At 37.3% G+C, this 27,555-nt stretch overlaps 1 protein-coding gene across 1 annotated transcript in view; it reads left to right on the top strand.

The window, feature by feature from the left end:
• LOC113963794 (lipoxygenase homology domain-containing protein 1) overlaps nt 1–27,555 on the top strand; it is a 135,493-nt gene that overhangs the window by 57,382 nt on the left and 50,556 nt on the right. Inside the window, exons 21-28 of the mRNA XM_027675258.1 lie at nt 3,683–3,837; nt 4,443–4,521; nt 8,118–8,199; nt 12,393–12,452; nt 12,880–12,908; nt 18,562–18,731; nt 24,973–25,192; nt 27,155–27,309. Of these exons, the coding sequence (XP_027531059.1) occupies nt 3,683–3,837; nt 4,443–4,521; nt 8,118–8,199; nt 12,393–12,452; nt 12,880–12,908; nt 18,562–18,731; nt 24,973–25,192; nt 27,155–27,309 (950 nt within the window). The remainder of the gene's footprint in view (nt 1–3,682; nt 3,838–4,442; nt 4,522–8,117; nt 8,200–12,392; nt 12,453–12,879; nt 12,909–18,561; nt 18,732–24,972; nt 25,193–27,154; nt 27,310–27,555) is intronic.

Raw genomic sequence — 27,555 nt, 5'->3', positions numbered from 1 at the left:
CAGATGTCTAGATGCGATGTGAGTCTAACAGGTCCCTCATAATGCTGAAACACTGTTTCCTGACTTTTGCTGAGTTCTTGGTTTTATGATATAATTTTCAACTTTCTCTTTCCTTTTTTTTTTTTGTCTATGGGCCTACCTCTCTTTTTTGTCACCCCAGTTTTCAGTTGGTGTAGTTTCATTGAATCAGCATATAGTAAAATGAAATTTCTACTACAGAATAGGGGATGGGTGATAGAGTTCTAATTCTCAGAGTTTTGGGATGGCTTTTTCTTCCTGCAGTGAAGCAGGTCTGCATTTCAGATGTGCCTGCAGCAGGGGGCTTGGAATAGGTCAGTTACTCAAAAGAAATTAAACCAGAGTCACAGAGTCTGAACGTATTTTCTAGGATCTTTTTATTTTACTCTCTACACAAAAAACTGTGTTTTGTGAGCAATATACAGAAAGGTACAAACAGAAAAATTTCACATATGGTGAGTCTTTCTGTCTCAGCAGTACATTCTGTAGGTAGGTTTGTTATCCAGATTTGGTTGTATTGTCCCCTGTGCTCATCAAACAATTGATGTACCTTGTCTTATCTGTTACAGAGTGGCACCATCTTTCTTGTTCTTATGTTTAAGCAATCTGTAGCTCAGGAGCCATTAACCCTAGGACCTTTTGTAGCTGTTCTGCAATCTAGAGGAACTGCTTGACAAAATTTGAAAAAATTGTATCCTCTCAGTCTGGTCTGTGCCTAGGTTTTCATTTGTACAGAAAAGGCTTAACCTCCACAGCCTATTTAATGAATGTTTATATGAATGTGCAAGCATTTCACCATAGTGGTATGTTGTAAGTAGGCACGTGCAGTGTGTTTTGGAGAATATATTCCTTGCTTAAATTTCTGTTAGATTCCTGTGAAATGCTTTGCAACATATACTCCAGTTAAGGGATATAAACATTCCTTTTATTATTCTAATATATTAGCGTGTATTGTTGATTTGTAGAAAAATTTAAAGTGCAAACCGGTCTTTTTTGTTAAGAAGGTTCATATATAAACAATGTAGATTGTGTAGACTAAATAAATGTCGGACCTAACGTTTTACAGATGGTGAGAGATGTATAGACACAAGGAGCTATGAAAAATATTTTGAAGTTTTTTAAAATTCAGCATGTGCATATTTTCTACTTCAGACTGATTTATTTAGGCTTGTGGAAATGGAAAGCTGTATTTGATTAGATCATTATCATCTTTCTAGTTACCACAGAGATGCACAGTGCTATAAAACGAACTGTAATTTATTTATCTGTTAATATCTTCATGTTGTGTTATAATTACCTCTTGTTCTGTTCTTGTATATCTTCCCTTCAGAAATGAAAGAATTTGTTGGTATTTTGGTTTTGTAAACATTTATTGTTAAAGGGCTTCTTAAAATAAAGCCTTGAATATACTTTAAAATTCATTGTATAGTTACTTAAAATTTTTATTTTTGATCATGACAAAGATTTTGTAGGTGTAAGTAATACAGTCTTTTACATAAATGGTCATAACATAAACAGTCTATACTCTTTCCTTTGCTCCCACAGATGTTTTGCATTTTTAAAACTAAGAATGTGAGTGTGTAAAAGTGTGGAGGAGACTTCATATGAATATGGCCCTGCTTTTACTATCTGCAGAATCTTGCTCCATGGGTAGTACAGCTCTGTTATTAAAAAGGCTGTTCGCAGATTAATATAATTGTTAGCATTTTTTTTTTTTTGGAAATGTGACCTCTCCCCTTCCAAACTCCCAAAGATTTTGCCCCTTCATGATCAGTGTGGCTCTTTGCTTTGTTGCACATTTCCTGTTATAGTTTGCTGCCACCCCTTATCCTCTGCCCTTTGGCCGGTTATGATTATACTGGGAGTTACGATATAAAATGCAATTTGGATATATAGCTCAGTTATGCTACTTATCAGGTCGATTTATCTTTGTTAATTGCCATTCATATATACTATTTGTTTTATCATGATTTTTTAATGTTGAAAACCTTGAAACTAATTTTTATTATTTTCTGTCAAATTTTTTAATTGACGTGTGTGTGTTTTATTGGGATCAACTGTATGTCATGGGTGGTGTTGGTACACTAAGGCATGGATGTGAGAGCTGTAATGAGTGCTTGGAGCTACGGAAAATAACAATACTGATCCAAGAACACCACTGATATTTTGGATCACAGTTGCAACAGTGATAAAGAGTTTAAGACACTGTGTTTGCCACTTCAGAATGATTTAATACAGATTAAAAGAAATACCTTAATTTACTTAAGCATACAGTCTATCCACCAAAATCTATCTTTTGATAGATGTGGGGTATTTTATTTTCCTAAAGTATTTGCAGTATTATTTTACTACTCTTTTAGCTTCTCCACTGGGAATCAGAAATAGCTGTTCTTGAGTAATGGTGGATGATGTGATGTCTGAGTTTTATAAGCTGTCTTGGGATCCAGTGAATAAGAAATTTATGGCAATTCTACTAGCTATTTGGTGGTTTAAGAGTAATAGTATTTTAATTAGTTTTTGAATAATATTGTCCAGTTTCAAGCATTTTGTTTTAATTTCTGTTTTCATCTTAGTTCCTCCTTAAATGTAGTGTTTAATTGTGTTTGTTAGGGCTTCAATTACCTTTCTTCACTCCCAAGAACTATTAAAATTATACACTAATGAAACAGTAATCTCCTCTGTGATCTACTACATAGCAGCAGAAATGGCCAGCTGTGATTAGAATAGAAACACTGCATGGAAAAATTACCATTAAGACGCAAACAGGATTGGGTTTTTTTTCAAAGTCACAATAAGAAAAACTGTGATAAAATATAATAGTATATGATCAGTACAAAAAATTTTCTAAAATAAATTTTCATATCTGGATAATTATAAAGATAATATTAGTGTGGTAGAAAACATGTTAATACAGTAATTCTGAATTGTATTCCAGAATTCTTTGAAGACATGTATATTTTTTGTGTGTAACACGACTAAGACTAGAAGGAGAGGCGTTAAAAAGTTGTAAATATATTTTAGCAGAGAGCTGGTTTTGAAAGTGTTATCATTCACTAGTGACAAATGTTGAAATCTTCAAAAGCAAGATGATTGTTCATTTTTCATAGGTGAGGGAGCCTGTTCATCTGCTTGCCAACCTTTGTATATGAGGTGAAAATCTAAAACCGCTAGGATTTGTGATTGTTATTCTTCTTTTAAGAGATTAAATGAAGGTTAACAACCCAGATAATTGTTTTGCACAAATCTGGAGGTTTAAAATGCCTTGGTACCTGTGAAAATTAGCTATTGTTTGAGATGACAAGTAGGCACAGTTAGGTGGTCTCCAGATAACTTGGAAAGAAAGACTTTGTGAATTAGGTCCTGAAATCACGAATAACCAACGACGAGTGAGAGAATGAAACGGAGTACGAGGGAACACTTACTTGATGAATTACTTTGCCAAGCAATGCATAGTATTGCTCAGCATCTGTGGTTTCTGAAGCTTGATGTTTTCATATTTTTGTGAAGAGAATTAAAGGATTTGAAGCTAGAAGTGAAAAATTCATAGATAGCTGTTGCTACTTGTAAACTTGAAAATCTGTGCCATCTTCAGGCTAAATTTTGATGAGAAAACTTTAGAATCGTGAAAACTACAAGGATAATCTCAAATTTTTTCTTCTTCTAGTGTTGGTGTATGAGGTCCATGTATACACAGGTGCTGAACTTGGTGCTGAAACAGATTCCAACGTTTATATCAACCTCATTGGGACAAGAGGAGATGCTGGCAAAAGGAAGCTCCACAGATCTAAGAATAATAATGTAAAATTTCAACGTGGACAGGTGAAGTAAAAACAGTACTACTTCTGGTCAATAAGGGTAAATTATGGCTAGCAAACAAGTGTAAATATCTTTTATTTATAAGATTTATTCAAGCATTTACCATTTTCTTTATTCAAAATTACTTACATAATTACATCGTATGGATGACTTTTATCTGCTGAATCTGCTGAATTTACTGAGAGCATTAAATAGTCAAATTTGAGTATTCTTGGTTGTTTGTATTGCTTGTATGGATAAAATGGTAACAATAGTTTTTATTCTCCTGAACAGATCACCATGAATTTTTGAATCAAGTTCTAAATACATATTCCTAGGTTTTCTAGTCTTGCTGAGGCAGATAGCACTAGAAAATATGATATAGAGATGACTAAATAATTATTTGCACCTGATCATTGTGTCTTGGCAAAGGAACTGAGGTGTTATTTAACTCAGAAAGATTTAAAGGATCCTCACTGTCTAACCAGGACCAGTATAAAACAACTATATTCATTTTGCAAAAGAAGAAAAAAAGAAAAAGAGTGGAACAATGAGCTATTCTACACTGTTATAGTCAAAGCAATAGCTGTGTTCAAGACCTTTATCATTTTCCTTGTGTGGTTCCACAGATGGATATTTTCTGCATAAAGGCTGTCTCACTGGGAGACTTGGAGAAAGTTCTGATTAGGCATGATGGAGCTGGTCCAGGTAGGATTTAACTTCCTAGAGACCAATCTGTTTTCAAGCCCTTTTTAAGCCCAGTGCGCTTTGTTTATATTGCATCCTTCATATAAAATGTGACAGAAGGTCTTGCAGTGATAAAAAGTTTTCCTGCAGGCTGATCACTGTGATGGGATGATGAAAAACAATAGTAATGGACAGAAGAATGGACATGAGTTTAATCTCAAATGTTGTCATTCCACTCTTTGTTTTCAAGATTATTTATAAGAAAGCATTATTTATTTGCATATAGAAAACTTTCAAAAGTGTGTCTCACACTGGTAAGACAATCCTTCATTAGACAAAGAGTGAAAACCGGCCAGAATGGAATTAAAGATATTCAGCAGCTGCTTTTCTACCAGACAAAATCTGAGTAGCTCTAGCATAATGTCCTTGCTGCTTTGGGCAACAGTAGATGATTCGATTATTTACTTAATCTGCGTGAGTCAATGTGGAGCTGTTCCAGTGAGTGACATTACATTTGGCTTGTAGGTTTTTCAGAAAAAAGAGAGAATTTGGTGATGAGATGAATTTTCAGTACAAGTCCTTGAAGTGTGCATGATGTAAATGAAGAAAAAACTAGCATTTAAAAGCACTGAAGATGTAAATACTCAAAATAAATTTGCAGATTAATATCTACGAATAAGCTAAGTGAAGAGAAGGATTTTTAAAGCAGTTCGGGGCCACACTGGTAACAGATTAGAAAATACCTTTTACCCTATTCTGTTCTGAAATGGCCTTAAGCAACACCCATCTTGCTGACTGTACTGCCTAAGGCTCTGAGCAGACCTGTGACTACTACAGAAATAGCCTTAATAGTGCAGCCTTAGGATGGGGCATTCTGGTTCTCTAGAGTTTTCTGCCTTCAGCAAAATGTGTGATTGTACACATGACAGTTTCACATCCTGGTAGCCCAAGACATAACACAGAAAGCAGTGTGGTGGAACCCACCTTCCATATATTCCCCAGAACCCCGTACCATGCTCTGCATACTCTCTTCCCTCACCTCTCCGTTAATAGGCAGTTCAGCCTTATCACAGGATCAGCACTGTAAATCTGTAACCCAATTTAGCTATCTTAAGCTGTTCTTTGGCACCCGAGTTCAAATTTGTGGGTTTGGAGGACTGTCTAAACAGGACAATGGATTGAATTCTTCCTGTAACAAAATTTATACCTCGGTAATTCAGATGCTTGTTCATGGTATTTATCACAGACAGATCTCACAGACCTCTTCTGAACTGCATCCAAAACTAGTCCCTCATAAGCCTGGCCTGAGATTACTGGGGAGTTGAGAGCTGGAAAAGGATGGTGACTCAGGAAAGAGGCCATCAAGAGACTCAATCACTTGAGGGTTGAGAGAGAGGAAAGAGAGTACCTTTAGAGATGGGACTACCCCTTTTCCTAATCGTATCACTTGCTTGAGTGACAGGGCAGGAAGGTCCTTAGTCTTGATTTGGAGATTGTCTTGAAAGGATCCTGTAACATACGTTTTCTTCAGGGTTCGTAGACTGCAGGGTACAGATCTTCTCCCACAGACACTGTGAATGAGGAAAGTAAAGGAATTTTGTCCTAGAAGCAGGGTTTGGGCATTGGTCTGGTGTGAGTCACTAGGTCATTTGTCTTACCTGCTGAAAGAAGCTTTTCCTCCATAGAAACCTTCCATATATACCTGTATATTTACACAGGCAGTACCTTTCATAATTTTTTGCCTTTTTCAAATTGACCTGTCTGATCGCTAGTTAATCTTGGCCAGCCTAGTAGGCTTTTTCCAATGAAAGAGTAGTGAGGTGTAAGAGGGTGACAGAAGCAGCTTGCAAAGTGTCCTAATGTGCCCTGGGCCTGAAATCCTAAAGGGAAATGCCATTTTGTTCCATGCATTGCCTGGGCATGCCCTTCCTGTGTGACAGAAACTGCTGCCTTCTAGGGTCTTCCAGACTCAGATGCAGCCAGAGAGGCAGAGCATGAGAATAAATAGGATGATTGTTTCTTCTGACCAAAACATCCCTCATGTTGTTTTTCTAGAATGTACTGGTAGGTAATGGTGTGAGTCACACAAACCTCATAAGCAATATGACAAGTTGTGAGTCGTGCAGGCACGGTGAGTTTGGGTGCATTCCTCCCATTGTGGGGTTCCATTTCCGAAGGCTTGAGGTGGATAGGGAAGGGGTTACTCCAGCTCCAGGGGTTCCTTCAGGGTCCTGGACGCATGGAGGGGTTAGGTGCTCACCCCTCCCCCCACCCACGTGGTCCCATGGCTCCGGAGAGACAGCACCCAGACGTGGAGAGGAGGCGAGAGAGAGAGTTTATTGATGAGGTGGTTACATTTATAGGGTTTTGGAGGATTCAGAGAGTGACCAATTACGGGGTCAGGGGTCTTACAAAACACCCAATCGCAGGCAGGGGTTAAAGGTCCAATGAGAAGACTTCTTGGTATCTTCCAGGACATTCCTGGGACAGAGATAAGATCTGGCCATGGGGGATTTTGGGAAGAAGAAAGCACAGGGACCACAAAAAGCCATTTTGAAACACTTTCAAACCACAGTTTTCCCATATAATGCAGGTTTACTGCTACAGGTGAGAACAGGATATTTGAGAAGGGTGTCACAAGGAGAACTATACTGGTCACTAGGATGGTTACTGGAAGTGATCTGAAAGATCAGCATGGATGTGGCAGTGGTTACTGCTGTTAGCCAGAGGATGAATTCAGTAGCCTGACAGAAGTGAGGCTGCACAGCTCCATGCCTGCCGGCTGCACTGGTAGCAAAGCTGAGTATGTGTTCCAAGTAGACATACACACAAACGCATTCATAAAACACATGTATGTCTGCACATGGCCAGCCATGCAGGACAACACAGACAGGAACTCAACCATACACAAATAGTAACAATGGCCTTATCTTGTTACCCTCTACAGCTGATCAGAATAACAACCCATCAATGTCAAATATAAAAAATTTGTACAGTATGGACATATAAGACCTCCAGTAACCAGCCTTAGGCACTCAGTCTATCTGGGTGCTGTCCCTGGATCATTGGATCATTGGATCCTCAGTTTTGCCAGTTTCTGGCACCTAGACATACAAAGCCCCGTCAAGGCTGCAGCCCCACTCCATTTTCATGGCAGCATTAATTTTAAAGATTTGTTAATTAGTATAATATTTTTATATATGCAATAAGGAGTTCACTCACAGAGGACCAAAATTTCCAGCATTCACACAAATCTTGATTATTGGAATAAATGGATTTGTTCCAACATCATTGTGCCTGATTACAAGGAATCAAAAGATATGGACTGGGGTGTGAACAGTGTGGACAATTCAGAGATATATGCATGTATTTATCTAGAAGAGAAACCCTCCCACCACTTAAAATTAAAACAGGTAAAGAAGAATTGCATTTCTTACAAGAGACACAAAATAATAAAGTTTCATTCTTTTGCTATATCTTATCTATTTAGCTGATATGTCTTAATATGGTCTGTGTTTTTGCTAAAAAATATAATCTGGGCTTTTTTTCTTAAAATTTATTAAAAAGAAAAAAAACCCCATCATTTCACATGATAAACTTTTGTCATTTCAACACAGGCAATGGATGGTTCCTGGATAAGATTGTCATCAAACATAAAGAAGGAGAGGACGCTCAGGAGGTTGTATTTCCTTGTAATAGGTATGCCATTCATGGAGAAAAAGAATTTGTTACCTGCCAGCAATGTAATCAAAAAATTGCAGAATGGATATGTGCTCACAACGTAGGTGTATGAGCAATGTCCCAGAGTTTTTCAACATACAAGGGATGCAAAATTTTGCGATCGAAGACAAGAAACACATTTGCTGTGTTGACAGAGGAGGGAGTCATAGCCTGAAGCAAAGAAGCCCCAAACCAAACGTTTCATAAGAGGAAAGGTGCATTGATCTTTTTGTTTAATCTAAATTACACAGAGACCATGTGAAATTACTTAAACTTCCAGTTCTCAGTCTTTTAAGAAGTATTGTATATAAAGATCTGAAACTACACAGCTGCCATCATGCAAACATGGTGGGATGACTCACACAGCTGAAGTGCTATAATGGATGGTTATAAACCCTTCAGCAGGGATAGACAAGAAAGGAGAGGTGATGGGGTAGCCCTGTATGCTAAGAAGTGTTTTGATTGTCTAGAACTTGATGATGGTGATGAGAAGGTAGAATGTATACGGGCAAGAATCGGGGAGATGGCCAAGGCAGGTGTCATGGTAGAAGTCTGTTATAGACCACCCAACCAGGATGAAGATGCAGATGACATACTATAAGCAGCTGGGACAAGTCTCGCAATCACTAGCCCTTGTTCTCATGAGGGACTTGTGTCTGCTGCAAATACAACACAGCAGAGGGGATGCAGTCTAGGAGATTCCTGGAGATTATAGAAGTGAACCTTCTGACACAGCTGGTGAGGGAGCCAGCTAGGAAAGGTGTCCACTGGATCTGGTGTTTGTAAACAGAGAGGGACTGGTGGGTGATGTGATGGTTGGAGGCCATTTTGGACAGAGAAATTGTGAAATTATAAGAGGTTTTGGTCCTCATAGAAGTAAGGGCAAGCAGAACTGCCACCTTGATATTCTGGAGAGCAGACTTGGACCTGTTTAGGAGACTGGTTCACAGAATCCCCTGGGAGGCATTCCAGGAAGACTGGACATTCTTCTGGAAGGAAATCTTACAGACACAGGAACAGACCATTGCCATGTGCTGCAAGATGAGCTGGGGATGAAGAAGACCAGCCTGGCTGGACAGAGATTTTTGGCTGGAACTCAAGAATGAAAGGAGGGTTTATGACCTTTGGAAGAAGGGCCAGGCAACTCAGGACTACAGGGAGTCTTGTTGTGATGTTATGCAGGGAGAAAATCAGAAGGGCCAAAACCTAACCAAAAATTAATCTTGCTGTAAAAGGCAAAAAACCAAACCAAACCAAATAAAAAGAAAAACAAACAAAAACCCCAAACAAAACAAACAAACAAAATCAAAAACAACAAAACCAACACAAAAAACCCCCACACAGCAGAAACAAAAGGAGAGTTAAAGAGAATCTCCCTCCTTTATTGTATGTGAGGGTCAGCAGTAACAAAGGATGAGGGAAAGGCTGAGGCACTTAATGTATTCTTTGCCTTTAACAGTAATACCAGTTGTTCTCTTGGTATCCAGTCTCCCAAGCTAGAAGAAAGGTAGGGGGAACAGAATGAATCCCTCACAATCCAATGGGAAATAGCAACCTGCTGCAGCACTTAGCCATGTACAAGGCTGTGGGGCTGGATGTGGTTCACAGAAGGATACTGAGGGAGATGCACTTGGGTCACAACAGCCCTCTGCAATGCTACAGACTTGGCGATGAACGGCTGGAAAGCTGCCTGGTGGAAAAGGACTTGGGGTGCTGGTCATCTGTTGACTGAACATGAGCCAGCAGTGTGACCATGGGACCAAGAAGGCCAATGGCATTCTGGCTTGTATCAGAAGTAGTATGGCCAGCAGGACTAGGGAAGTGATTATCCCCCCTGTACTCAGCACTGGCGAGGTTGCATCTCAAACCCTGTATCCAGTTCTGGGCTCCTCACTACAAGAAGGATACTGAGGAACTGGAGCACGTCAGAGAAGTGCAATGAGGCTGTTGAAGGGTCTAGAACACAAGCTCTGTGAGGAGAAGTTGAGGGTACTTAGGGTAGTTTAGTCTGGAGAAAAGGAGGCTCAGTGGGAACCTTACCTCTCTCTGCAACTACCTGAAAGGAAGTTGTGGTGAGGTGGGGGTTGGTCTCTTCTCCTGAGAGTAACGAGCGATAGGATGAGAGAAAATGGCCCCAAGTTGTGCCTGGCGTTGTTTAGAAAGAGTGTTAGGAAAATTTGTTTCACCAAAAGGCTTGTTAAGCATTGAAACAGGCTGCCCAGTGAAGCAGTGAAGACTATCCCTGAAGGTATTTAAAAGACGTGTTGATGTGGCACTTGGGGACGTGGTTTAGTGGTGAACATGGTGGTGCTGGGCTAATGGTTGGACTTGATGATTTAAAGATCTTTTCCAACCTAAACGATGCTGTGATTCTATTCTAAGATCTAGCTGCACTGATTTTGGTCACTTTCTCTGTCACTGAAATCCCTGTATACATCCAGGAAATCTTTGGAAAGACCTTTAACTTTTCCTCTTAAAGTAGAATAAATCTCTTCTACTCTATTTTAGTAGGTCTAAAATTTTGCTACCATCTGCAAAATTAGAAAACATTCGACTCTCTCAATTCTAACAACTACTAAACAGTCCATTCTTTCAAATTTTCTTACTATCTGAGGCAACTGCAACCTTTTAGCTGTCTTTGAGTTGAATAATACAGCTGTAGCAGAAAAAAACCCCACATAAAATAAGCCAATAGAGGAAAGTAAGGAGTTGTGTGTGTTATTTATGCATAAGTATTTTTAATACAATAGAAATAAGTTGAAGAATTGTAATTTAGATCCAGATAATTATATTCCGTAGTGTGTGGTTTCCAGAACTTAAAAGTTTGGGTTATATAGCTAAAATAGTTTTCATGTTGTTTTGGGAACTGTGCTTTAAGTCTTGAAAATCTTCAGGGGTTTAGTAGACAGCTCTCCTCTTCTAGGAATCCTACCTGTTTACAAAAAAACACCACGGGGTTTCATTTTGCAAAGTTCCTGGAAATGACTAGCTAAGAACCATTTACTCTTCTTAGGACTATCATTCGAATGATCAGGTTATTGGTTTAGCTTTTTTTTTGGGATATTAAGCTTTTAAAATTGTTTGGTGTGCATTAAATATAGTTATTGGAAGCAGAGGCAAATGAGAAAATTGATTCTTTAAATTCAAGGAGAACTTATAAGACTTCTCTGAAAAGTGAAATTCTTAATAAAAATATCAGGCTACCTTTTCAAGAGGAAATTGTAAAGATCTTAGAAAAAGATTAGGGACTTTACACGTAGAACCAGAGGAATTTTGTCATTGTTTGCCTGCAGTGTAAGTGTGCTACCAGTGTGTCAAAGTTTGCTTTCTATTTTTAGAAGCTACTACTGATCTTTTCTTTCTTAGGACAGAATGTGGAGATAGGTCCCAAAAGTTAATCAAGCTATTTATTGCAACAATAGTTGAAATACAGTGGAGTTCAGACTTCATGCATAAGATATTTATTCATACAGTTTTGTTACACATAAGAGGTGAAATATATTGTGGATCCTTGGGTTTAAACAAATGCAACATTAATATGGAGTCAATAGAATAGAAGCTGATAGTAAGCATGTGTCTATTTATTTTTAAATAAAAGTGATATTGTTGAAGGCCATGAAGGGTTATTATTTGAGCATGGAGGATCAACTGAAGGAGTATGGATGTATGTTTGTAGTAAAATGATATTGCAGGAAAGCTGCTGAAATTCATCAATTTAAAAGAAAAGTAAAAAGAGAAGTTCAGTTAATTGCTGCAGATCTGCAAAAGCTTTAGAAACTTCCAGACTGGCAGGTTTTATATACCATTTTATATCTCAACCAGTACAATGAATATAACTAATCACTGGAGGTTATATACTCCTTCAAATATACAGTTGAATCTCTGAACCAGTAAATAATTAGCATTTCATATAATGTACTTCATATAGTACTACAGTATTCACACAGCTACGATGAGAATTCCTCTGCCTGGAGCAGGTTAAACCAAATTCTTCTGACATGAGTAAGACTAGCTGTGACGAATGTATAAAAGAAACTTTGATCTAGGTTTCAAGGCATAATTTGATAAACAAAGTATAAAAATACTGTTGGAGACAGAAGGTAATGGTCAGCTTACATATAATATACTAATAGTTTTTATTAATCTTATTATTTTTGTTTTTGCAATGAAAGATGGTTAGATGAATGCCAAGATGATGGGAAAACTGAAAGGGAGCTAACTGCCAATGGTAAGTATTTTGTTAAAGAAAAATTGTGTTATAGCACTATATTATAGACTTAATATCTAGTTATTAAGAAGAACCCTTCCAGATAAGACCATAACTTAAGAAGAAAAGTGATAATAAAGCTCATTCACAATTATTTTTTCTGTTCATATTTTAGAGGACGGCATTCCTCAAAGATAGGAGTTTTTTCTAGCCAGTGTTTTCTATATAATAGTTTTTGCTGTTTGAATTTAACCTGAAAATCAGTACTGTGACAAATATGTAAGCAAGTGACCTCATTTATATATGTTTTATACTGCATATCAGCTGTGACACAGACAAATTGTCTGGTGATAGTCTACAGAAAGGACTAGACCTCGATAACCAATCGAGAAAAACATAAACCATTTCTCGTTTTCTTCATATTTCTACTCTTCTGTCCTGAAATCAACAAGGAATTCCTCTGAGAAAAGATTCAAGTGTTGTTTTGTTTACCCCAATGTCACTGTCATTTAATACTTGGGGACAGGTCCCCTAGCAAACATCAGCAAGTTGAAAAATGTGTTGTGAAATGTCAGTAGAAGCATTTTCAGGTCAAAATCCCAAAGTAGCCAGAAATAATGCAGCCTGTACTCCCAATCCTCTAGTGAAGCTAAATGTAGTATATGCAGTCAGTTGACTAAATCTGCTTGAATTAATAAAAAAAATTAATAAAAAACTACCCACCTAGCTTTCTGGTTTTATACTTACAAAGACAATGTCATCACTGTAATATACTAGTTCCTCCCAGCTGTTTAAAATTTGAGATATCATCTCCGCATTTCTTCCTAACCAGAAAAGAGACACAGACTGACACACATATTTTTATGAACGCTTAACTGTAAATGACTATTCTGTGCAACCATGCCTGGGCATTTTATGGGAGAAACTAAACTACAAAATGTAGTATTTACATTTGTATCTTAAAACAGTGACTTGCCTTCTGTAGAATGAGCCCTAGTCTCTCAATCTAATTCCAGTTTCAGTGAAAATCGAATGATTTGCATTCAATCAAACAGTCTAGCCAACAGTTTTATTGTTCCATGGCAACATAACTTACACAAGAGGAGACTAATGAACTCAGGTAAGTAAAGGCTTTCCCACATAGAAAATTAATTTCACAAGTGACTTGGATTTTGGATTCTGCATTCTGCTAAGTGCACAGTTCAGAGAGGCAACCATGATATCTATTTCACCTTATGTTCAGATAAGAGACTATATTTTACTACCAATTCAAATTTTTTCCAGTGCAGCTTCATTCTTCATTGTGTTATAATAAGCAGGCACAGATGCACAGGCTGCTCAGTGCCTTGAGTGTCAACAGTGGTTAGACTCAAAATATTGGGTATGAGATGAAAGGAGTGGCTTCTTCTTAATCAGCTTTTGATACGTCACACTGTCAAGATGTCTGGTAGGACCCAGAGAGCATTGAGATCAGAGGTTCTGAAAAATGAAATTATAAAGGAGAAGAACATTTTTAGGAAGTTATCTGTCAGTTTAGCTTGAGTTATACGCAGCTTAGTTATATGCAGCTTAGCTTGAGTTGCTCTTCAACCATCTTTGTTTCACCCAGGGGCTCATTCCAGTGAGGAATTGAGATAGGTGAGAGATTGGACTTTTATGCCTTATGTGAAAAAGATATTGAGTAGGACTGATCTTGGGATTTTCACCCTTTAATTTGTGTTGTCATACTGGTGATCCCACAGACCTTGCATGACTGAGCTTTATAAGAGGGTAACAACCACCAGAGGTTTGGAAAGATGTCTTGTACTCAGTTCTGTATCAATCTACCATGACACAGTGCCTAAGTCAGAGCTGATAAGTGAAGATGAGAACATTCCAGAGATGGAGAGTCTTGGAATAAAAAAATAATTGCCTTAGATTCTCCCAGCATCTGTAGCAGTGAATATTTCACATGGTACAGTAGTGATAAGCAGAGCCATTCATAGTGAAAGCAAAAATTGTTGTTATAATATATTTTTACTGAATAAGAGGCAAGCAGCAGTCCTGATGTTAGGGAGCCAATATTTTAGGCATTCCTGTAATCATACTCTATATGAGCTGCAATCCGCAAGTGGGCTTCAAAGAAAGTAATAAAAAGTTGATTGGCGTAATTCAGTGTTGTTTGGTGATTTTCAGGATTAGATCGATGTCCTTAGGCCCGATCTAAAGCAAAGGTTACAGAACAAAATACTTTATAAGTCACTCTGAAGGTCAGAAATCTCATTCACTTTGTATGAGGCTGGTGGCCTGTTCAGCCACCTAACCAAAGAGTAGACTTTGAAAGTCATCATTGCTGGATAGATTACTTGAGGACTCTTTGTCCTTTGTCAGCCAGGCTGGCATTATGCCAGCTTTAATGAAGCATAAATCCCAGATTCCTCTCACTGCTGCTGCTGGCTATGGATTCTGCCAAAATGCAGTATGCCCATATCAAGTTTCCTCAGTAATCTTTATACATTTGTAGACTATGGAGAGGCTCTGGCAAATCAGGAATAGGAATAGATTTATTTGTATTCCTCTGATTCCTTCTTGTATATTTTATACAAGGTAAAAAGAGAAAGTGTATTGCTCTGGAAGAGAAGGCAGATAGATGCTCTCAGCTCTCAAAAGATGAAGTTGATTTGAGGGAGAACGGAACTTTACAACACTCTCTAAAAGTTTTCCACATTGTAGGGATATTTTACTACTTTCTCCTCCTATTTTCTCTATTTATTTTGCTTTTCTTCCTCAAAGTAGGTGGATTTTCACACATAGGAAAGGATTTTCTCTCAAAGCGAGAAGTCAAGACACAATATATGCCAATGCTGTCCCCACCGCAGTCAGTTAAAAGGAGCTGGGTTCTTGTAATGTGATTCCAGCAGGGTGTCCTGTGGTTTTTTGGGCTTTTGTGGGTGGTGAATGAAGCGTGGTTCAACATCATTAAACAGAGTTCAGTTTATAAGTATTTCTAGATTGGCTCTTCTTGTGTTGTGCAAAGTTGTTGGTATTAAGGCATATAGAAAATTCATAAGAAAAGAGAAAATATTCAGTAAATACTGCCATGACTAATTCTGTTTTAAAATTATTCCCTACTTTGCAAGCACTTGCTAATAGACTAAGAATTCCCAAATTTTAAGTGGAATGGTCCTGCTTCTAAAAAGCATAGACAATACGTATTGCCAGATGGAGGCAGAAATCCCTAAGAAAAAGAATTAAGCAGACTGACTGCTCTGCCTCAAGGCAATACAAATTTCTACAATCTCCAGGAAATAAGCAATTTACTCCTATGTCCAGCAAAGTGTGAATGTCATCCTAGGTCTTAAGACCAAAAAACACCAGAGCAAAAAAACCCAACAAAATAATGTATTTTAAGAAAAATTTTGGCAATCCTCTAAAAATACATAAATTACTCAGATCTAAAAAACTAGAAAATAACCCATCCTTTTTCAGTTTTCTGAATTATATTATGAAATGTTGACTTTATGCTTTACTAAGCTCAGATTTCTACGTGCAGAAGTCACTGCAGGTTTGATTTTCACATTTTTACCGAAGGAACTTTCAGGTTCCAGACTAGTGGTTAAAAGAATTTCTGGAAGGAAATTGTTATGACTGATCCCATTTAATTTCTGAAAGTCAACAGATGACTCCTGCTTCTAACATATCCCTGTACAGATCTCTGTAATATGAAATCAGAACTTTTGTTATATCATTACAAAAAGACAAAATTGTGAGATTCTTTTCACAGAATTATGTTTTTCCCTACTATTCATTTTAGTGATTCTCGCAGTGATTCTCAGAGTAAATGGCTATGGCTTTTCACATTAGCCAAGAGCACAATAACACACTAACACACTAATCACTCTGAAAGGAAGCTAACACAGTTCAGTGATATCAGGGGAAAATTCTCTTTTTTAATGATATGTGGCCGCACATCTGAAACACAGAAAATAACCTTCTCAAGCCCAGCTATCTGATTTTCAGAACTTCACTCCTAGAGAAACCACTAAACACACTAAATATTTGGCATCAGTCTCCTGGCTAGTGTATCCATCCTTGCCAAGTAGCTGTCTAAGTGAATAGAATATTAGACAATGGATTTTTTTCTTATTCTGGCATGAGCAGGTTAAACGAATTTGCTGAACTGAAAGAAAATGCAGTCAGTCTGGGTTAGCTCAGTTGCCAAACTGTAGAAGCATTAAAAGTAAATGTAGGAGAAAAAAGAGTCGCAGATGCTGAGGCCTTAAATCTGTAATCACTGATTTATTTTCTGGAAAACTCCCAGCTGGTGTCTTAGCTTTTCTTCTGAAATAATAATTAAAACCACAATCATGGTTATTAATTAAAATAAATCACCTTGCACAAAATACCTTCTCTGAATGTGTGGCCTCTTTGAGGAGGGAACAGGCAGTTATGCATCTGTGCTTTCTTTTAACTTGGGAATTACTATTTCCTGGAGCAGAGGGATCTAAAAAAGAGAAAAAAAGCTCATTTGGGAAACACAAAAATGCAAAATTATCCTAATTTTCTCTTTGCTGTGTTCCTGAGACAGCCTTCAAAATGGGGCATGGTTGGACAGGATAAGAGATTCAGGGCTACGTTGGGAGTCTTTGTAAAAATTTGAAGCTCCTTATAAACCCTCAGAATGATCAGGAACAGCAAAAGCTCAAACCATGCTTGACTTCACCAAGTGTGACACCCTGAAGAGTACCACATGCCAATCTGGCACAAGGAGATAAAATTCAAAGCTGGCACACATTTCAAACAGCAAAAGTTCCTCATTAGGCAAAGTGTGGATCTTCCACACACTACATCTGACTCATTCCTGGAAATGACCTCAAAAAAAGAGTTCAAATGGAAGGATCTTTTCAGCTAGTGTGTTACTCAGAAGACTAACTGTGAGATGTGTATATGCCTGCTGTTTTATAGTTGAGCCCAGAAGAGTCAGGGAACAGTCAGACGTAATGCAGAAACATGTTCTATAGAAAGGGGAAAACCAGAATTAGCTAAAGAAAAAAAGGTGGAAAAAAGGGAAAATTATAAATCAAGGAAACCAGATCAGGTTTTCATCCAGTCTCCATCTCCAAGCAGGAGGAAAAAAAAAGGTATGAAACAAGCACACAGTACTGTAAGAAAAAAAATCACATCCAATTTAATTCTGAATTGAATTATTCTAAAATTTATTTTATCAACGTATTGTTTTGTAGGCTTACACACAAACATGAAATAGTTCTCTTTAATATTAATGCCATTAACAAATGATCATATTTTCATAGTACTCCCCACAGTCTAAACATAAGTTTTTTATTTCCTTCTACTGTTAAGTTCCTTTTGCTGTGCAGGATCAAGTATCTTTTCAACACATAATTCATTTGAATTCAGAGGATGATTTACCTTCAAGCACTAAGTAACTTCCTAACCTACACTGTCCATCTACAACACGATATTTTTCCCACACATGGCATAGCTTCTCAGTTGCATTCTGCAGGTCACCTACCAAAAAATGATCTCTGAAAGGCCTAAGCCATGAGCTGAGGTCTGTGCAAACATCTCTTTGGAATTACCTAAATTTTATATTCAACCCTAGTCTGATCTGACAAATGAGCAGACTGAACATGACAAATCAGCTTAGAAAAATTGTAGAATAAAAGTTGGAAGTTTCATTGCTTAACTAGTAGTGTACTAACCAGCAGGTCTTACAAAAAGATCACATACAACTCTTTCAGAATGTTAGTTTTCTTTTACATGTTACATAAGAACATTCTAAGAACGGAAATGTATTAGAATAATTACTTTATTAAAGCAACTATCTTGTTATAAAGAATGCAAAAAAACCCACCCAACAACAGCCTAGGCAGAGCCTTTTTCCTGCTTCCTTAGTGTTAATTTCTGCTTTCATGCCCACTTTGACAATTGTCTTGTGTTTATCAAGTCTAAGTTACACTTATCGTCAAGAGAAAGAATGTCTACCAGTCTATTTTTTTAAATAGGATATAAGTTCATGGTAATCTTTAAATTCTTTGTTGCAATAGTAACAAAGGCATCCATTGCTCTCTACCATTGACACTAAAAATGTTTAATTGATACATTGATATTAAAGATGTCTTTATTTTATTTAGCACAACGGTGGAGAGTGCAGGTTAAAACAGATGGAGATTCCCCAGAGCCACAGGAGTGTAAAAGGACCCTTGTGATTTATGGCTCAAAGGGCAAAAGTGATGAGCTTCTACTTTCTCCACAAACCCCTGGTTATGTGTGCTTTCTGCCCAGAGCAACTGATGAATTCACTGTAAGTCATAAATATACACTACTACACAGACCTTACCATGACATTGCTGTCTAGGAGATATATATGTGTGTGTGTGTGTGTGTGTGTGTACAAAACTAGAGTCATATATATATAATGTTACTTTGGTAAAAAATGATGCAATTATTTACAAAGATGGAATGACACAAGTTTAGGTCTTGGGTCATCTCCTGTTGGTAGTCCTGTTCTACTATAGCAAGCTCCAATGTTCTCTTTGAATTTTCAGTGCCTTCAAGGGCAGAAAAATGGACCCTTTTTTGTAATTTATTGCATTCACCAGCTCATCTTGCAATTTTTTCTAATTCCCTAAAGATTCCTGAGTTGAAGTTCATTCAAAAGGCAATATATAATTATTTGTGAATGCAGAAGATGAAGGATTGGGCAACACTCCCAGGGGAGTTCAATGGGCTTTGTTTTCCTTTATTTCCATCTTTGTAAAGTAGTATCCACTCTCCCCCAAGACAGTTCTGTCTCTCAGGCCAGCAGGCAGAGAATTTTTCTGGATAATCATAAATCACTGGAGAATGCACTTATGCATATAAAAGTGTGATGAACTCTGCAGCAATTGATTATATATGGCCACTATTAAAATCAACCCTAACACAGTCCTGACTGCCTATACACCTGACACGCATGCTGCTGCTTTGAGAGGATTCATCTGAGACACGTTTTTAATGTTCAAATTCTGTCCTGGCTTTCTAGGCTAAGTCACTGCAAATTCTATTGATTGGCATGAAGTACAGCCTCTAGCCAACAAGATGAGAGAAATAGCTTGCAATTCAAGTCAGTTTTACACAGCTCAGGAAGACTTTTCAATGGCTGCAATAAACATTTTGAAAACAATGGCAAGAGTACATTTTGAAAATTATGTCAAAGCTTCATTGTAATGACCCGATCCAGGCTGAATTTTTAGTTTAAATAACAAGCTAAAGCAATTTAGGAACTTTATGGGGAGTAAATGAGAAGATAAATGGCATTTCTTAAAGACAAGAAAGCAGCTGCTTATCAAAAAACACAGGAAACACACTGAGCAACAAAAGAAGATTCGGAACTGAAGAGGTCAGTAGAGGCAGAATCTATCTATGGAGCAACCACACCAGCTGATTGAATTTTGGGAAGCATCATTTCATAAAGTAGACCTTTGCTGCACCCAACAAGTTGGTAATTTCTCAAACGGCATGTATTCCTCTATAAGGCTGCCTTACTTCAATGATTGGTACCAGGAGAATGATAGTACCAATGATTGGTACTAGGAGAAATTAGTAATGCTGTGTGTCAGTCATGGTTGTCCCTCATAGTCCACTATCCTAGGCACCACAGTACCTTATCCATCGCACCCTTCCACCCCAGCAGCTTTGTGAATGCTTGTTTAGACTTTGAATTGGCTTTGGGTTAGCGTTTATATTTTCCCCATAGATATTTGTGTCCTTGTTTTTATTGCTTTGTATGAAGGAGTTAATACTATTTGAGCATTATTTACTGTACTGAAAATTTACTGAAATTTTATCTCTTTGTCACATTGCTTATAGCACAGCTTACAGAATAAGCAGGTCTGATATAAAGGGTCATTTGAGGATTCACAATATCTCCATAAATACCTTCATATTTTCTTTAGGTGGTTGAGTTAATAAACCCAGTTTCTTTTTGCTCGCTCTTTCTTTGTTCCTACTAAGGCTATGCAAAAGAATGCAGAAGCTTTGCTCATGTTTTCTCAGCAGCAGGCTGGAGACATGAACATATCACAAGGAGGACAAGCTGTGAATTCAGCTTCTCAACAAGCATAAGTAAATGAACTTTCAACCTCCCCCCAAGATCCTAGTCCTAGACAAGCATCCTTAACAATATAGTGCAGTAAAAAGAACAACAGGTTATGTGCTATAAGCAGCTCACATAGTTTTTAAACAGTAAGCTAAATTTTGGTCTCAGAGATACATTTACTGAACACTGAGGACAGAAAGACATCTAAATTCCTGATTTTCCAGGTGCTCTCACACAAGTATATGCACAGATGTGTATCATATTCAGAATGATTATTCGATCCAAAATATGTCCAACCAAATCCTATGAAAGAACAGGTGTAGTTTAATTGCACATAGCAAGCATAAGGAATAAATTAAAAGAGAGAAAATAGCAGCGTGCAGTGAGGTGGAGTTGGGTTTCAGTGGTCTCAGAAACCTACAGCATAATGTTTGAGCTGCTTAAATAAGAATAAACTTAATTAGAACACCTTAATTTTAAAAAATAAATTTAGAAATAGGTGAATGTGTCAACGTTATGAGATTTGATTGAAGATAGCATGGCAAGAAATGAGTGTAGTAGCAAAAGTTTTTGTCCTTGATAGTCTGGTGATGGTAAGAGTCAATTGTTGATCTCACATGAAATAAGTAGATTTGTAAAGCATATAGATCTTTCTCCCAGTCACCTGTGTTTCTTGATTGCATGCAGAGTAAGCTTGTCAGAACATGTCTTTGGAGAGTCCTAGTGTATTGTGCACATTCTCTTATTCAGAGAAGCATAAAATGCGAAGATACATCAACTGACAGATTGTGAGATTGGGATCCCTAAAACTACTCTTCAAAACACTAGCACAGGTAGTACAAAATGAGCAGTAGAGCTCTGCAAGTAGGACTGTTTGTAAATACACAGTAAATATGGAATTTATTTTGTGTTAAGAACCATGAGGTGACAGAAAGTTTCAAATCACATAATACAATACTCCATGTGTTTTACACAGTATAAGATGATGCTCCAAACAACAAGCAGCAGGATTTCTAGAGTATATGACAGAAGGCTCTTCATCTGAATTTTACAGGCTTTGACCAAACCTTATTAACTAGAATAGTTTATGTTTTTTTTCCTTTTTTTCTTTCTTTTTTTTACAGGGAAAAGAATTGAAAAGAATTAAAAAGAATCTAATTTACATGTGCCCCCAAACAGTAAAATTTACAAAGCTTTAATTACATTAGGCATGATGTTTTTGAGAAACCCTGTGAGTCAAAAATAAAAGATTTAAAATGTTATGAAATTCTCTAATCATCTTCATCAGTAACCTGTCTCTGAGATATTCAAAAGTCCAGTGGTTTTGTCAGAGCCTTCTCTTGATTATGAGACGTGATAGAAAAAATAGTGTTGTTTAGTATATGACAAGTCACATCCAACTCACCTAAAATTTTAAGTTCTGAATATTACATCAAACTGCTCAGAAGAAGTAAATATGGAAACATTAATTAGGAAATTATAATAATGAACAAGGTAAAGTGTCCTCTTGCAAATAGTCTACAAATTTAAAACAAGGATATTCACTGGATATATACTTTGTGATGGATTATAAGTCTGTCTCTGCTTCAAAGTTCATGTTACATCAATTAATAGACATTGATGGAGGGAAAAGCCAATTATGGGATCAAAGACAGTATATCATATTCCAAAGAAAAACTGTTCATATTAAATTGGTCAGAAAAGGATTACAAAAATTATATAATGGTAGCACTGGGTTACAATGATGGAGCTGAACAAAAAAGCCTAGTACTGGCCAGAACTGTGGGGGAAAAAACAAATCCTTGAGAAAAGGGGAAATATCTAATAAATTCAGTTGAAAATAGTTGGTATTTAATTCCACAGATCATAAACTGTATGATTATTAGTGCTTTCTGGTTCAAAGGCAGTCACAGAAATAAATGAAGTTTTGAGTCTAGAAACAAAAGGGATAATTGTGGTTTTTAAATAGCCTGTCCTGTATTCTGGGGTTATTTTCCTATATATCTCATCTGTGAGATATAAAATCCTACAAGGATTTTAGCACATGTATTTATGGCAACTTAGAAACCAAGAGAATTTCAAATTTGGGCAGCAGAAAACAGAGTAAAATGTGAGGTATGCCTTACCTTGTCACATAAAAATAACCAAGTCCTGTACTTTTGCAACTCCCAAACAGAGAGCTTTGTGAAATAAGTTGTTCAAGCATTTAGAGTAGCTGTGTGTTAGTCATGGGGGTCCAAGTACAACAAAGAAAATCTGCAGGCCGTAATTTTAAAAGTCTGTAGTCTGGTTCTGAAAGAGAAGAAGCAATAATTTTGTTGCCTGTGAAAGGACCATAGTTTAGATGTGCACTCTCCTCTCAACGAACCCAAATAATTCCCATTCAGCTTAATAAGGTGGAATGTATATTTTACAAGGGATTAGTCCACTTAGTCCACCATAGCTAACGATACATAGCTAATGATATCCTTTGCAACACAGAGAGCATGAATGAAAAAACTTTGACATAGAATTCTGCCCACATATTTCCCTTTTCATAGTGCAGCAGTGGAGGCCAAGTGAGGAACAGCCTTAAGTTCTGTAAGCCCGAATGTGTACAGACAGTCAGGGAGGACAAGTCTAATGCCCTCTTCAGTGTAAAACCAATGCTGTGTGACTGTTATGAGTGCTGTAGAGGTACAGTTCAGGAGCTGAGAGGCTCCATGCAGCCTCGGGGCTCTTACACAGACAATAGGAAGCATTTCTTCCCTGGTCCTTAAAGAACAATGTCTTGAATATTGAAAATTTGTAGGAGTGGCATACCAATCATTTATAATACTTACCTTGAGAAATTCAGACTGAAAGGCATCTCTTAAGTCAACAAGTGCAGTTCCTTCCTACCAAAGGCCTCTCTTCATAAGTTCTACATCATAAACAGTTCAAGTTCCTGTAAAATTGTTTGGGCAGGTTGCTTGATTCTCAGTTCAGTTCCTCCTCATACTCTGATGTTTTACTATTCCTTATTTGCACAACAGTTATTAATAATGGTGGCCAACTCTTCCAAAATTATAAAACCACATTTTTTATATGGTTCCTCTCTTGTAAGAATAAGGTAGCTGATGCCATGTATATGTCCACTGTGCAAATACACATGAACTACCTTTAAGCAAGCGAGGTCAGCAGCGAAGGGCTGTCAAATTCAGAGGCCTGTTGAGAAGCAGAATAAATCACCTGTTAGGAGGTCTGTGCTCTATTTTAGGAGCCAATCTGCTGCTGATGCTGCTAATCCCAGGGTAAGACTAACTTCAATTTGTTGCTGTGATGTTATAAGGTGCACAAAGGATTTACTTCCTGGAAAGTCACCAAATCTTATGTTGTGACTGGTGTGAGAAAAAGAACCCCAAACAATATGGCAGGAGAACAAGGCCACTGGCAACATTTCCTGGTTTGATTCTTCTTAAAAATAATTGTTACCTTTTAAAAATAACAGTTCTGTGTTGTTTCACTCAAAAATCACTTTCCACCCCATCCTTCTTGCAGTTTCCCAGTGAAAGGCTGCCACTGTTCAGAAAACTTATTGAACAGTGGTTAATGTCATGCAGATCATTAGCACTTCATGCAGTTTAACCATTCCAGTTCCCACAGCTCTAGGTTGGATGGTTTAAGAAGCCTACAGGCATCAACCAGTTATTGAATTTCCCATATGTAGTATTGGAACAGGACTCTGTTGTCCTACAGAGTTATTTCTGTGACATTCATGATTTATTTTTTATTCAACAATATCTCCTCTCTTTTACAAAGAATTGGTTGTAAAGTAGTGCCATGTTCTAAACCAAATCATTTAGCAAATGAAAATTTAGTTAAAACTTTCTAAAATTTCTTCACCTAAAATTAAAATTAATTGAAAATTTCTTCACCAAAGGGATTGTCAAGCATTGGAACATGCTGCCCAGGGCAGTGGTTGAGTCATCGTCCCTGGAGGTACTTAAAAGATGTGTAGATGTGGCACTCAGCCATAGTATAATGGTGGGCTTGGCAGTGCTGGGTTAATGACTGGACTTGATGATCCTAAAGGTCTTTTGGAACCTAAATAATTCTGTGATTCTAGGCTCATGGTAAGCATTATTAAACTCATTTTATATAATTATACAATATTATATAATACCTCACTTTGCTGATATTAGAATCTTTAGTTTTAAGCTAATGTTCTCACTATCCGTAGGGTCACAGCTTTATGTTAGGTTTGACTAAAGAGCCTAAAAGCACAGGTCTTTCTAATTTTAACCTTGACCCACTAATAAGGGAGAAAATCTCACCCATGATCATACCACGAAAAAAGGATTGATTCTCTCATCCCATATATCTCAGCCTCAGATTCAACTTTTCCATTGGTTAATGTTAAATTTAGGAATTCTACACAGGGATTTGGGAAAATCTCTGTATGTGAACCAGACTTGACAGTACATTCTTATGCTATTTGTTGCAGGTTGAGACTGGAGATCTGGGAGACGTATACAAGATTCGAGTCAGCTGTGATGACGTGCCAGGCTTTGAGGGTTGGCATCTGAAGTCTTTTTGCTTAGAAGAGTTCCACACAAAACAAGAGCTGAACTTTGACTGTAACTGCTGGCTCACTCTTAACAAAGAAGACAAGGAGCTGGTGAAAGAATTCCCTGCAGTCACCAAGGACCAGAAAACTTTACCAGGTAAAACCACCGAGAAGATACAAACACTGTAAATTAACTGCTTGAAAATAAATCGATGCCACAGATATAATACAGTGCTTTGTCTGGATTTGATATCTTCAGTGGCTCTATTGCAACCTTCTTCATATATGCACTGTAAGAATGCTGACCACTTAAGAAATTTTAATTTTCCAGTTAAGTTGCATATTGAGTTTTACAGTTGCTAACTCTTCTGCCTGATTCTCAATGTGAAAAATTGAACAGTATAATTATTCTTTTTAAAGAAAAGCGCATGTTCAAAGCCATGGAAATGATTTGTTGTAGAGTTACTATTTAATTACTACTCAATAGCCTATAATAGATTTACTTACTAACATAAGTGTCAGAAGAAACCCTCATTGTACAAAAAAGTTCTTTTTTTTCCTAAGGACTAATTTTTTGCCATGCTGAGAGTTTCAGGGTATATTCGGAGATGGCCTTGGCATGTGAAGACATAGAAGTACTGCATTTGTTCAGAAAAGTTAGCAGTTACACATGAGATAAAAGTGATTAGAGACTTGACTCCTTTGCTAAACTAAAGTTCCAGAATTTTCAGTCACTGAATACCTCAAACCTATTCACGACCTTAAAAGAAAGTATAGTGTTACATTAGTTAAATGTTAACTCAGGAAGACTGTACATTAAAAATGACATTTGAAAAATTTTGGTTATTTTTTTTGTGTAAGCATGAATGTGTATGCAATTTAATGATGTTCTGTAAGACCCCAGGCTCACCCCATGAACTCATCAAAGGGCTTTTGCACCAAAAAGATGTAAGGCCCCAAAAATCCACCTGATGGATTAATTAGAGTGGCCTTAAGTTCTTTTATACCTTGGGGCCACATGAGGGAAAAATGTGATGATATTTTCAGGAGGCCAAAATAACTCACTTTCATTTACCAACTTTAGAAAATAAGGGAACTTGGCAAAAGCTTAAAGCGAACATTCAATCAACATAAAGCATTTGACAAAACATCAACTTAGCAAATTCCAACCAATCCAGACTTAAGTTGAGAGAGAAAGAGAGAATTATATCTACTGCCTTAAATCCAGTGTAGAACCAACTACCACAAATCCAAGGACAACAGGGATGTGATCATGTGGAAGCATCATGGCATTTGTTGGTTTTATTTACTCTGGACTACTGGCCACCCCCCCCTCAGGTGGAGCTTCCAGTCTGCCAGCCATGTGGGATCTGGGTTAGGGGCTCCAGGGGGTGTGGTGCGGGGCAGTGCTCCTGATTTGCCAGTGACTGACAGCTGCACTGGAGACTCTCAGGGAGGCGAGGTATGGAGTCAGAGCACCATTCCACCTTGGCAAAACTGACCTGCCCCCTTCCCCCCCCCAAGTTGTTTTGAGCCAGTGATAATTTTTTTTTAGTCTCTCACATCTTCATCAGAAGAAAATCCATTCTGAGTGTAGAAGTTCATTTATACAGGAGCAATATAGAGACAAAGAGTTTATAGTTTCCTTCCTTAATTTAATAAGTGCATTTTGTAAAATTTTTATACTTGTATGTCATGTCATGCATCCAGATGCTGTGTTACATCTGCCTCTCTTATTCTAACTGACATTACCTTCTTATTATTATTCTTCTTTGACCTATGTTAGTTACTATTTACTGCAAAGATTATTCAGTTTCTAATAGCCCCTGAACTAACTCAGATGAGTTCTCATTTTCCAAATCTTGCACAGTAAAATAGAATTGGGCAGAATTTATCTAGATTTTAGTAGCTTAAGCTACAGAAGTTTAAATTGTCCAATTTCTTTTAAATTTCTAGGAAAATCAATAGAAAGTCTTCTTTGAGCTTAGCATTATAATCACTGAATAGCAGATTTTTTGGTAGCTGTAGAAATAAAAAAAAGCAGTAGTCTAACTCTGTGTTGCTATTTTATTTTAAATATACCTTGTACTTAATCAGCTTTTTTCCTCTTTTTGTACAGTCTATAAGTATGTTGTCTCTGTGCATACTGGCGATCGCTGGGGAGCAGAGACTTTTGCAAATGTTTATATCACTCTCTATGGCAAAAGAGGGGACACAGGTGTGAGGAAACTTCATACATCTTTAACAAAAGGAAGAAAATTTCAAAGAAACAAGGTAATGGTACAAAAATGCGATCTTACATGTGCAGGGGTCAGCACTGCCTTAAGTGTCACTTAATGCCTGCTCTGAATACATCTGGCTACAGATAGGCAAACATTTTTAAACATTCACAGAATTTATCTTCCAGATATTCACAGCAGACCAATTTCAGTGTTATTAGTTCCTGTAGAAGAACATTCCCACATGACTTACTAGTCAATAAATTTAGACAAGAGAAAAAAATTCCACTTAGAGAAGAGA

The sequence above is a fragment of the Neopelma chrysocephalum genome, unplaced genomic scaffold (genome assembly GCF_003984885.1).
Source record: "Neopelma chrysocephalum unplaced genomic scaffold, ASM398488v2 Primary Assembly neopelma1_22, whole genome shotgun sequence".
NCBI lineage: Eukaryota > Metazoa > Chordata > Aves > Passeriformes > Pipridae > Neopelma > Neopelma chrysocephalum.
Note: the sequence above shows the minus strand (reverse complement) of the source record. Positions and strands in the feature narration are given on the sequence as shown.